The sequence below is a fragment of the Myxocyprinus asiaticus genome, chromosome 40 (genome assembly GCF_019703515.2).
Source record: "Myxocyprinus asiaticus isolate MX2 ecotype Aquarium Trade chromosome 40, UBuf_Myxa_2, whole genome shotgun sequence".
NCBI lineage: Eukaryota > Metazoa > Chordata > Actinopteri > Cypriniformes > Catostomidae > Myxocyprinus > Myxocyprinus asiaticus.
This window is the reverse complement of record NC_059383.1, coordinates 20799830-20812246: the sequence shown is the minus strand read 5'-3', so window position 1 is coordinate 20812246 and position 12417 is coordinate 20799830. Positions and strand designations below refer to the sequence as shown.

Here is a 12417-nt window from a genome sequence, read left to right as displayed (position 1 = left end):
GCAAATTTAAATATAAACAACTGCAAAGGAATGTGGCTGCATCCATCATAAATAATTATAGAAAAATGGAGGTGGAAGACTTGGCTTCATTTTGTGCAAATAGCTTGAAGTGTGAACACAAAAGTGTGAAAATGCAAAGCATTTAGAAACAGGAACTAGGTGCAGGAGTCTTGAACACTGTATTACTCATGCAATGAACAAAAAGCGAAATAACAAACAAAAAAAACTTTCGTTTAAATTGTATTTACTCTGATGAGTGTGCTTACATGCACATTCTTACACTGATTATGCTTAAGCAGACAACGTGTGTTGTCATGTAAACGGCTTTCCTTTATCAGCGTAAGATCATAAATGGTCAAAGAATAAACTGATCGACACAGGTAGTTTTTGCCCATTACCCCAATTTCGCATTGCATGCAAGCACCTTTACCTGTGTTCTTACTGGCTTACCCTTGTGTTGTGCGCATGCTTCTTGGCAGTTTGACGTTAAAAGCAGAGAATAACTAGATTATTTTAAATCTTACGTATTCGCAAGTGTATTGCTTTGTTTGTTTTTTTTCTTTTTTTTTTTTAAATAAGCTGATTTTTGGGAGTTACCAGAATATTTACATGCATGCAAACGTGCTCAATTACAAAATTATTTTTCTGGCCAGAAATTGTTTTGTCTTCAGAGGAAATGCCCAACAGGGCCGAATCAGCCACTGCCACAGTCAGTATATTAATATGCAGTTATTGCTTGGCTTCGTCCATCATGTGTACAGGCTAATTGGACTATGATACGCCCTGACGTTGTGGTCATGCAAGCTCTGAAAGGCAGAGGTGATGCACCACGTGTATTTAACCTGGTATATTTGACACCCGTCCTTCAGTTATTCGATTATTCATTGTGTCTAATGTATAATGTATACTTGGACAGGCATATCTATGCAAAAAGACTCTGTAGATTGATTAAAAGGTACTGATCATTTGCAGAAAAGGTAAAAGTCAAAGCAGGCACAGAGAGGGTGTGGGAGACTGATCAAGTGTCCCAGAGAAGAAGTGGGCATGTAAGAGCAATGTAAGGACATTTGTCCCCAAGCTTAGAGGACAACACCTAAGCAATGCAACTAATTTTGCCTGCTGCCTATGAAGTATTAATAACAAACTTCTCCCATATTGCGCTGCAAATGTGGCAAACAATAACAAGCTCAGGCTGAGAGAGGAGAGCTGACAGATCCATAACAGCCCTGTCAACAGGTTTCTCTCAAACACTTTCTTCACTATAGCTCCTTCCCTGCTGTGTGCATCTAGCCCACCAACATCCTGGGCCCGTTATGACCTCATAAAGGAATCAGTGGTGGGGTTATTGTCACCCCAGGAGTCATCACTTATGCATGGGCATCACGAGGGTGGTGTGTGGGCCAGGGCACTGCTCAGATGCTGACGACATCATGTTACCTCGTCAACGTTCTGCGAATACAGAGGCCACGGGAGCAATGAGCTCATTCGCTCCCTGAGGTCTAAATGCGGTTCCAGTATGTATGAAAATGGCAGCTATGCAGTCTGACTGTACACAGGCATTAAAAAAAGCAAGCAGGTCTCTGAAACATTTGTGTGACTCAAGAGGTTGAGTTCAAAACAGTGAGTATTGTAGTATATTCCAAAGACTAGTTTGCAAGTCAGTAAATGTCGGCCTCCATGCAAAGCTAACAATTCCCATAATTATTTCAAAATGCCCTTAAAACTCGGTCACATTTACCTTTGCCAGGCGAAATTCTGCAAGCGAAGGCTGAATGTAAAGCGAGTGTGAAACCTGCAAAAACTAAGCAGCCTGTTTTTTTGCACTTTATATTCTGGGAAAGTGAAAAGAAACTAAAATGATTTCATCATCCATTGTGAATATTTAGTGTAGCAATGTATGAAGCACTGCCCACACAAAGGTCACTCCCAAACCAAGCAACTTCCTATTGATCACCGCTGCAAATTTGCATGTCAAAGTTCACCAAAATTGAACCTTCGTGTCTGAAAAACTCGCGTTTGGAGATTTCACCACCAGAAATCCATCAGATTGCGCGGATCACCATTGAGATGACTGTATTTCGCCATGCAAAGGCAAATGTGACTGGGCCTTATGACCACTTCACTCAAAAACAATACTTCATACAGCTCCAACCTTTATGCCTTTCTTCTGGGGATGAGTAAAATTCGTTCACAAATGCTCATGTGTTCATGTTAGAACTTGTTTTTGCTGCAGTGCTAAACGTTGCAAATTCTAACGTGAAAGTGCAAGCCACTTCGAACAAGCACCTGTCATGCACTCTCATGAATGTGCAATGGAGGTCAAGATTTTCTATGAAAAATTATTTACATTTTGGGTTGTTTCTCACCAAAACCTATCGTATGTGCACAGAAGACTTTTAATATGGTGCTCGAGTCACATGGACTACTTTTATGATACTTTTGCATTCTTTTTGAAGTTTAAAAGTGGAATCACTAAACACTGCCATTGAATATAAAAGAGGAATCTGAAATTCTTCCAAATTCTCCTGTGTTTCACAGAAGAAAGAAGGTCATACAGGTTTGGAATGACATGTGGGTGAGCAAATGATGAAAGAATCAGTAAATGTTAGTAAAGTTAGCAGAAAATGTGTTATTTGAGCTTTGTTCACTATGGAATATATAGCGGTCACCATGGAATGAAATTAGCTGTCATCAGTTTTGACAAGGTACTTCTTATAGTGCGGTTGGGCACATGTCACATACAGCATGCTCTCACTCTCAGTCTGTTGAGGGAAGCCCTGGGCCTTATTCCAATGTCACCAGCCCATCATTTATTCAGGGTGACGTCACAGCAGAGGCTTGGATTACCACCAAACTGCTCAAAACACCGCAGCCAAAGACAGACAGGCTCAGCCCGACGCAAAACACACAAACAGTAGACCAGAACACACACAGTGAGCTCCCACTCAACACTCATTTACTCTTCTGGGGCACTTCTTTCTCCAGCCTGGTCTCATTTACATGAATGTGATAACATTTTTGCAATCCAGAATTTACGTGCTGTAAATCACGTTTGACTGCAGGTTTTCAGTGAAATGTCCAGCTGGGGACACCAAAAGCAAGTAAAATGGTGTCATATTCAGACGGGGTTTTAAGGTGAATTTTAGATTTTTTTAATTTTTTTTTAAAACATACCTCCCTAACCTAAAACTTTTACCTGAACCTTTTTAAAATATAAATGAGAAGTTTAAAAAAGCTAATTTTCTGAAGCAACCACCTCATTTCGTGCTGCTTCTATGACTCTGTAATGTCACGCGTCAGCTTGAGTTCATGGCTGGACTTGAACCGCGGCCCTCCAACTCGGGTTCACACATCCTCTGTGAATGTGGCATGAGCGACGTTGGACATTCACATTGCCCGCGTCTCTTCCGCGAGAAACAGCAGCGCCTCTGCTTAGAAAATAAAGTTATCTATTAGGACCTACACCAAAATGTTTCTTTAATAAGGTCATAATAAGCTCAGGTTATTGCTGCTTCAAGCACAACAGTGGGCAGTCACGTGCACTTCATTTTTATCAGCACACTTGGTTGTGATTGGTTAATGCTGTATCTATATTGTACACCCATATACACAGAATGGGTCACAAGGTGACGCATCCCAGAAACGTCCCAGACACGGCAGTGAGCAGATAGTTTCGGCGTTGAACCTATTTTTGCCGCTCGGCTCACGCTGAGCTCAGCGGCTCTGATGGGTGCAGAAATAATCAGGAGATTATAGAAAAGACACAAAAGCAAATCAAAATTATTCAAACCAAACCTATAGCACACTACAATTTATATGTCTGCATGCACGTAAACTTAATAAAATAACTTAATAAAGGAAAGAATTAATAAACTGCTGGACATTTTGCCATTCTGTGTATATAAGTATACAGTATAAACACAACATTAACCAATCACAACCAAGTGTGCTGATAAAGATGAAGTGCACGTGACTGCCCCGTTAACCAGAGGATGCGTGAACCCAGTGTCACGCTTGCAGTGGAAATGGCGTAATCTGTTAATATGTGCGCCGAAAAGAAAATGCGCCGCTCACGAAGGATGTGTGAACACACCGTTAAGTACAACACCCTATCAGGTGAGCTACCGCACAAGCTAATCGTGTTGGAATAAGTGTATATATATATATATATATATATATATATATATATATATATATATATATATATATATATATATGTAGGTGAGTCTGTAATAAAAGCATTAAAATGTATTGTTTTTCAAAAGATGTGTTTGAGTAAAAGTGTGTGAATCTCATAAAATAGCAGGGTCTGAGTAATAGAGAGAAAAGTAAGAATTTATAAAGTCGTTATCAGCCATTAAAGTCATGATTTGAGTGAAAGTGAATAAAACACACAGCTGTTGTAGCACCTCTAGTGTTCATTTCTACTGGAACCTGCAGGAAATTGTACCTGGAGATACGTTTAACAAGTTTTGCAAAAATTTACAGAGTCACATTTTCACTATGAGACCAGGTTGTCTCTCTCATTTGCCTTTTAAACAAATAAATCTAAATACCATAAACAGTGTAAATTAAAGCAACAGATGCAAAAACTGTCTGCAAAGACAAAATAAGTATGAAGAGGTGCCATATCAAATAATAATCACATTTTAATTGATCTTTTTTTAGATAAACAAGTTCATTGTACTATGAAAACATAAAACACTTTCAGATCTCTTGCCCAGAAACCCCCCCCCCCATAAAAATTAAGCCGCACTCTCACATGAGTTTTTGTTGGATTTTGAGAGATTTTGAAATCTGCGACAAAACCCCCGGATCTCCACCAAACTGGTGCTCGCTACGGTCGGCAATGCTTGTTAAGTATGAGCAGTTCAGCGACGTGATCTGAGCCTATCTTGAGCAGTCACAGATGCTGGGATATTTTCACGCCATGCTTAATATTATCACCACATACTCTTGTAGTGCTAGTGATGCAACAACAAAGGTGAACTGCTCCAGCCAATCACTTCTTATCATGTATCTTTATGTACAAGAATGGAAAGCCACAGTTTTATCAAAATTATGTTTTATTGTAATAAACTAACAAGTACGATTTTTTAACAAATAAATATATGGTCTGCTCACTCTACTTGACATTGTGCCGTTTTAATTTACCACCAATCTTTTCCCAAAACAGACACAGACAGCCTGCTCACATCTTTCCATACATTGTTGCTGCCATATTTTTTTTTTCATCTCTTTCATTTTTCAGACAAAATCAGTTCGCAGACAACTTTTGGTCAGCGAGCTGATCGTAACCATTTTTTTCTGGTAAATTCTCGTGATCACTCATTTCTCACTTGATTTATTTGAGAAAACGAGGATGCCTCTTGGTGAAAGATCTTATAGTTTGTGCACCTTGTCAGTGTTCTGTTGTGTAGTATGTACGCTGCTACAACAAGCAGATGACAGATGACAAGGAACTGTGTTGTGTAATGTGAGCAGTAAAGCGATTCAGGACTCTGACAGTCGTTGCACTGAGAGTGCTACTTAAGCTGCGAAACGACTTGTTCTGTACTTCTGCAAAACAGATGAATATATTGAACATGAGCCCACCCAGTCACAGAAATAAGAAGTAAAGTAGATACTACCGAGGTAAATAATCCACCAAACATTTTGCAGTTCCTGGCTGTGTGTAGCACCTGCAGCTCTGCATATCCTTCTGAAGAATACCAATGTTAGGAGAATGGATGAAGTTTAACAAGGTTCCTGATCATTTGAACTTAACAGCTTTTTCACACATTTCAATGCAGACTGTGACACAAAACAATGTCTATCATTGTTCTATCATCATGATGGTGCCGCGGATGGCCGCCTCATTGTGGAGCGCTCCTATTGTTTTGTAGTTTTTGTTTGTCCTGTGTTTAGTAATCTTTTTCCAGTCAGTTTTACCAGAAACGAACTGCTGAACATTCAACAGCATATACCACACAATCTTTTCCCGGTTTTTGAATATTCAGACATTTTGCTGGACATTTTAGTTGGTGGCAGTGTTGTTCAAGAGACGCAGGCGAGGGAGACGAGCAAGCGCTCTGGTCAAGCTCTGTCGGCGCGGCTTTCGAACAGCGCTGCCGAGTATTCATTTTGCGAATCTGCACTCTCTTCCTGACAAAACGATGAACTACATCTCCTCACCTGCACAAACAAGGACTTTTCAACCTCTGCTGCCTTGTGCTTCACAGAAACCTGGCTGAGTGAAGCCATTCCGGACAGCGCGTTACATCTGCCGGGCTTTCAGCTGTTCAGAGCAGATCGTATTGCGGAGTTAACGGGGAAAACGAGAGGCGGTAGAACATGCTTTTACATCAATGGAAGTTGGTGAACAGATGTAACAACATTAAAGAAGATATGCTGTCCTAATTTGGAAGCACTCTTTATTAACTGTAAGTCTTTCTACTCGCCGCCTGAGTTTTCCTAATTTATTCTGGTGAGTGTTTACATCGCGCCAAATGCGTGTTTGAATGCCATGCTGCAACAGCTGGCTGATCAAATCAGACACAGAACAACAATACCCGGACTCAGTTATTATTATTCTTGGGGATTTTAACAAAGCAAACCTCACACGTGAACTGCCCAAATACAGACAGTACATTAAATGCCCCACCAGTGACAGAAATATACTGGATCATTGCTACACAACATTAAAGGGTGCATATCGCTTTGTCCCTAGAGCAGCTTTGGGACTCTCTGATCACTGTCTGGTTCATCTTCTTCTGAACTACAGACAGAAACTAAAATCTGCTAAGCCTGTAGTAAAGACTGGAAATAGATGGACCAATGAAGCAGAGCTGGAACTACAAGCCTGCTTTGACTGCACTGATTGGAGTGTTTTTGAGGCTGCAGACACCAATCTGGACGAGCTCACAGATACCATTACATCATATATCAGTTTTTGTGAGGATATGTGCATCCTTACTAGGACTTATTTAACGTTTAACAATGACAAACCATGGTTTACAGTAGAACTCAGGCAGCTTCGTCAGGCCAAAGAGGATGCTTACAGGGGTCGGGATAAAGTCTTGTACAATCAGGCCAGGAACACACTGAATAAGGAAATCAGAGTGGCTAAAAGAAGATACTCTGAGAAGCTGAAAAACAAGTTTTCAGCTAACAACCCTGCATCAGTGTGGAGTGGCATGAAACAACTTACGAATTACAGGACTCCTACCACCAACCCTGTGGTGGCCAACAACTGGCTGATGACCTGAATGTGTTTGAAAGGCCCAATCTCACACCCCACACCCGCTCTGACCTTCACTTCACATAAACACCAAAACCTCCTGCAACCCCCCTCCTCCCCCCTCCTGCTACTCAACCTGCACTTAAGATCTGTGAAGATGATGTGTGCTGTCTTTCAAAAACAAAAGATAAGGAAAGCTCAAGGCCCAGATGGTGTTTCACCTGCATGTCTTAGATCCTGTGCTAACCAGCTGGCCCCCATCTTCACATTTATTTTCAATAGATCACTGGAGCAGTGTGAAGTTCCCTGCTGCTTCAAACGCTCAATCATCATTCCTGTCCCAAAGAAACCAAAAATCACAGTCGCCCTGACGTCTGTGGTCATGAAGTCATTTGAGAGACTGATGTTGGCCCACCTGAAGGAAATCACTGGACCCTTTCTAGATCCCCTTCAATTTGCTTATCGAGCAAACAGGTCTGTGGATGATGCAGTCAACATGGGATTGCATCATATCATGCAACATCTGGACAGACCAGGGACATATGCAAGGATCCTTTTTGTGGACTTCAGTTCGGCTTTCAACACCATCATCACAACTATTCTCCGGACTAAATTACACCATCTCTCTGTTCCCATGTCTATCTGTCAGTGGATTACCAGCTTTCTGACAGACAGACAGCAGCTTGTGAGACAGGGGAAATTCACTTCTAGCACCTGTACAATCAGCACTGGTGCCCCCCAGGGATGTGTGCTCTCCCCACTACTCTTCTCCCTCTACAACAACGACTGCATCGCCAAGGACCCCTCTGTCAAGCTCCTGAAGTTTGTAGACGACACCACTTTCATCGGCCTCATCCGAGATGACGATGAGTCTGTATACAGAAGGGAGGTTAAACAGCTGGCTGTTTGGTGCAGTCAAAAAAACCTTGAGCTGAACACGCTCAAAACGGTGGAGATGATTGTGGACTTTAGGAGGAACACCCCAACACTGTCCCCCCTCACCATTCTAAACAGCACTGTGGCAGCAGTGGAGTCATTCAGGTTCCTGGGCACTACCATCTCACAGGACCTGAAGTGGGAGACCCACATTGACTCCACTGCGAAAAAGGCCCAGCAGAGGTTGTACTTCCTTCATCAGTTGAGGAAGTTCAATCTGCCACAGGCTTGCTGATACAGTTCTACTCAGCAGTCATTGAGTCTGTCCTCTGCACTTCTATAACTGTCTGGTTTGGTGCAGCTATGAAATTGGATATCAGAAGACTACACAGGACAGTTTGAACTGCTGAGAGGATTATTGGTTGCCCCTGCCCTCCCTTCAAGAACTATACTATCCAGAGTGAGGACAAAGACTGGAAAAATCACTCTGGACTCCACTCACCCTGCCCACTACCTTTTTGAACTGTTGCCTTCAGGCCGACGCTTCAGAGCTCTGAGCACCAGAACCATCAGGCATAGAAACAGTTTTTTTCCCCCAGGCTATCCATCTCATGAACAGTTAAAACTGCCCCTCTGAGCAATAATTAATGTGCAATACACAGCTTAGTCTTTACCTTAGTCATTATCCAACACATGACCTGCTGATAACTACTCGCTTCATCACAGTAACCTCCCTGTTATTGGACACTTACACTCTATTAAAATAAATTAATGAATCATGGTTGACTGTGAAAAGGAAATTTCTACAATGGCATCTATAACTGAAAACTTTGAACAATACTACATCCACACCACTAGATGTCATTGGAAGTCCAAGATGACACAAACAAAAAAAGCTACTGCGTGCACCTTTAAAGGCATAGCAACAAAACAACTGCCTGTTTAGTTCTAAGGGTCAGAGACTGAGAGAGTGAAAATGGTCAAATAAAAACCGTATGATTTTTGGGTGTTTTTTGGTGCACTTCAGGTGAAAAAAATAAACAATGAAAATGTATTATACAACCCCTTTAAAATTAGATGAAAAAATAAAAAGAGATGGATTAAATGGATGGAGAAGGATCAATTAAAACTTAGAGCCTATATTTATAGCCAATGGGCAAATACTTAAAACTGTTATCTGAGATGCAGACCCATACTTTCAATGTGGACTGAAAGCTGAAGAAATGGCCCTGTATGCCACATCACACCCACACCGATGAAAGGTGGAGTGAATTACTGTACCTAGCACCTCATGTCCTGTAATGGTCTACTACATGTTTCACCTGTGCATACAGATCAGGGCTCCTTTCATCTCTTTATACACTCATACTGTATAAAGGGGCTGTGATGCAATCCATCTGCACTTACATTCCAATGTCACATGGTGGCTTAAAAACAATCAATGCAGATGATCTATCGCAACAAACAGTTCTGGGATAATAGTGGACAATTACAGTAAGTTTACAGTAACATGCAATCATAAAATGTTTTAAACAGTTTATTCAGGCTGATAAGAATTATGTATCATCCCTAAGTTTTCTCTGAATAAACACTGTGCATTGTGAGATAAAGGTAACGATATCTTTGAAACATGACTTAAAGTTTCACTGTAAGGAAATAGACATTTCCTTCTAATAAACTTTTCCCAAACTTAAAATAACCTTAAAGTAACCTTTCCTCATTCACAGTAAACACACAGAAGGGTGTCAGTATCATAGCTTGACACATGGATGACAGGCTGTGCTTGTTTATTAACATGTATTATTTGACTTGTGATGATGTGGTGGTTATATTTTATCACAAAAAGAAGGACAAAAAAAAAAAAAGGTTGCCAGCAAAAGCTTATTGCATCAATCTCATGTCTTTCAAGTTACAAAAAAATAACTGCATTGATCTGAAAGCTGTTTGAAAGATGAGCCCACTGTCTGAGAAAGCAGGACCTACCATGAAACTACAGGTGGCCCCACTCACTCTCAAATACCAGCTAAACACCAGAAAAGCTGGCTTTCACTCATGAATGATGGCATCAAAGAGCTCAAGCATGACTGATATGGTCACAACTCACGTGTTCTGAGTGTCTCACGAGTTGGACAGAAGGGGATTAACCATAAAATGTATGTGATGCTAACCTTTTAACTAAAACAAAAAAAACATAAAAAATCCACACATAAATTAAAATATGGCAAAATTGTATAAATTTTGCTTCTTGAGCTCAGATCACAGAAAATCCCCCCGCTATTTTTGAGGCTGGTCCAGCTAAAGTGCATGCGCTTTCTCGATGAAAACTGACAAGCAATGTCTCCATCAAAAAGGTGATTTGCTCTTCAATCTGTAAGGTGGAACTTCTGTTCGTACGCCCGCCATATTCAGCGTTCCGATTTCTCCCATTCATAAGTATACCAGTGACCCATTTCATTCTATATATATCAGCATAAATTATTATTTCTTTTTTTAGATTTCTTTTTTAAAATTATTACTATTTAATTTGTATTTATTTACTTTTATTTTTTTTGAATAATGCATTTTTTTTCTTTTTTTTACTTATGAAACCAATATGAACACAAATATTGCATGTCTAAGAGTATGGAGTATGTTGATCACAAGTAAGGACATAAAGTCAAATATAGTCCATGAAAAAAATGCATGGAAAGGCAGATCCTCAAATAATGTGGAATGAAACATGTGGATGTTTGTGTAAAGATAAGAATATTATGAGGGCCATGTAGCACTTGTGGTTTTTACCATAGTGATGGGAACACTGTGCTGTATGCCCAATCATTCTAACCGCACTTACCTTCCGTTTTAAAAGCCCTAAATGGCCAGTGGAGCTAAAAATAGACAGAGGGCTTCCTCCCATAAAAAAATGAGTGTGAAATACTGAATGTGCACGCAAAACTGTAGGAAAAGCATGCAAATGACTAAGACAAAGAAGTGTTTGTAATAAACATTGACAAAACATACAGCATATTAACCAGCAAGTCATTGGCAATGCATCTTTGACACTCATTTTGACATTCCAAAACATTCAAAGATGTAAAAAAATATTATCATTCAGATTACTCACAAAAGACACCGTTTCAGAAGTGGGGATCCATTGTTAAGTAGCAATTGGTTTGCATAAGGGGTTGCACCAGCTAATCAATTATTTCTGCCACTGATCAAAGCATTGTTGTTGATCTAGTTTCATCAAACTAGTCATCACAGGTGTTATGAACTTATGATGTTTCCAGCTGCACTGAATACAAGTTCAGAAGCAGTATTAATCTCATCAAAGAATTGCTGACAAAAATTTTTTAAAAATAAAACATTGTTAAATAAAACCATGTTTATTCAAATGATCCAATCATAGAATTTTGAGGATTGCCCCATCTGAACAACAGGAGCTAAAGCGCTAAATCGGTAAACTGAAGGGTTTTAATCTATCCCAAACCTTATTTAATAATAAGCTGCAATACACCCCAGACATTCAACTGTTTAGTCAAAGGTCTGGCTATGTGAGACTACGTGTTGAGTAGCGCTCAAACTCACCTCCAGCTCCTTGATCTTCTCATCTGCGGTCTTCTTCTTTTCCAAAAGCTGACTGCTGATCTCATCCTTTGACTGTAAAATGAACCTGAAAGGCAGTGAAAAGGAGGTAAAGGCAATGAACAGAGCTAAACCTGTCAAGTCCATTTTAGGCCCAGATTTTACACTAACAGAACAAAAACGGACGAGAGACTGTAGGTTCAGAAGAAACTAACAACACACCTTACAGTACACTGGCTCATTCACAAGACATTTTGCACAATAATGAATGACATACATGCGCCCTGCTCCCTCGTACATCCGAGTGCTGCCGGGGAGTGCAGTGATCTCTGTATGCGTGAGGTTGGCGTGCTTCTTCACACGGCTCAGCTGCTCGATCTGCAGGTCCGCCAGCATCACCTTCTGCTGGGTGTCAATCATTTTGGCCTGCAGTTCAGCAAAAGCCTGTGACGTACAGATGAGAGGCTTTCAGTGGGAGTTCAGTGCAACATGAACTTTTAAAAATAAATGATTGTAGAAGCATGTGGGGATTCAAGAATTTGCAAGAAGACACTGCAGTGCCATAAATTTAATACTTATCATGGTAACTATAGCTTTCGCCAAAATACCATAGTTACACATTTTTACTAATAAAAATTTATGTATTAAACTAACCGAGATATCAGGTTCTTATGCTGTTATAAGAAGGGCTGAATTACATTTTAATACATTATATTTTTCCATTAGTAACAATAACATTTAAAGCTATTATATGTTTG

The 12417-nt window shown here is 40.2% G+C and overlaps 1 protein-coding gene across 1 annotated transcript in view; it reads right to left on the bottom strand.

Moving 5' to 3' along the window:
• The window catches only part of LOC127431227 (prefoldin subunit 1-like), a 29729-nt gene that overhangs the window by 17021 nt on the left and 291 nt on the right, over window positions 1-12417 (bottom strand). Inside the window, exons 2-3 of the mRNA XM_051681563.1 lie at window positions 11937-12103; window positions 11663-11747 (exon numbers count right to left, since the gene is read on the bottom strand). Coding sequence (XP_051537523.1) covers window positions 11663-11747; window positions 11937-12103 — 252 coding nt within the window. The remainder of the gene's footprint in view (window positions 1-11662; window positions 11748-11936; window positions 12104-12417) is intronic.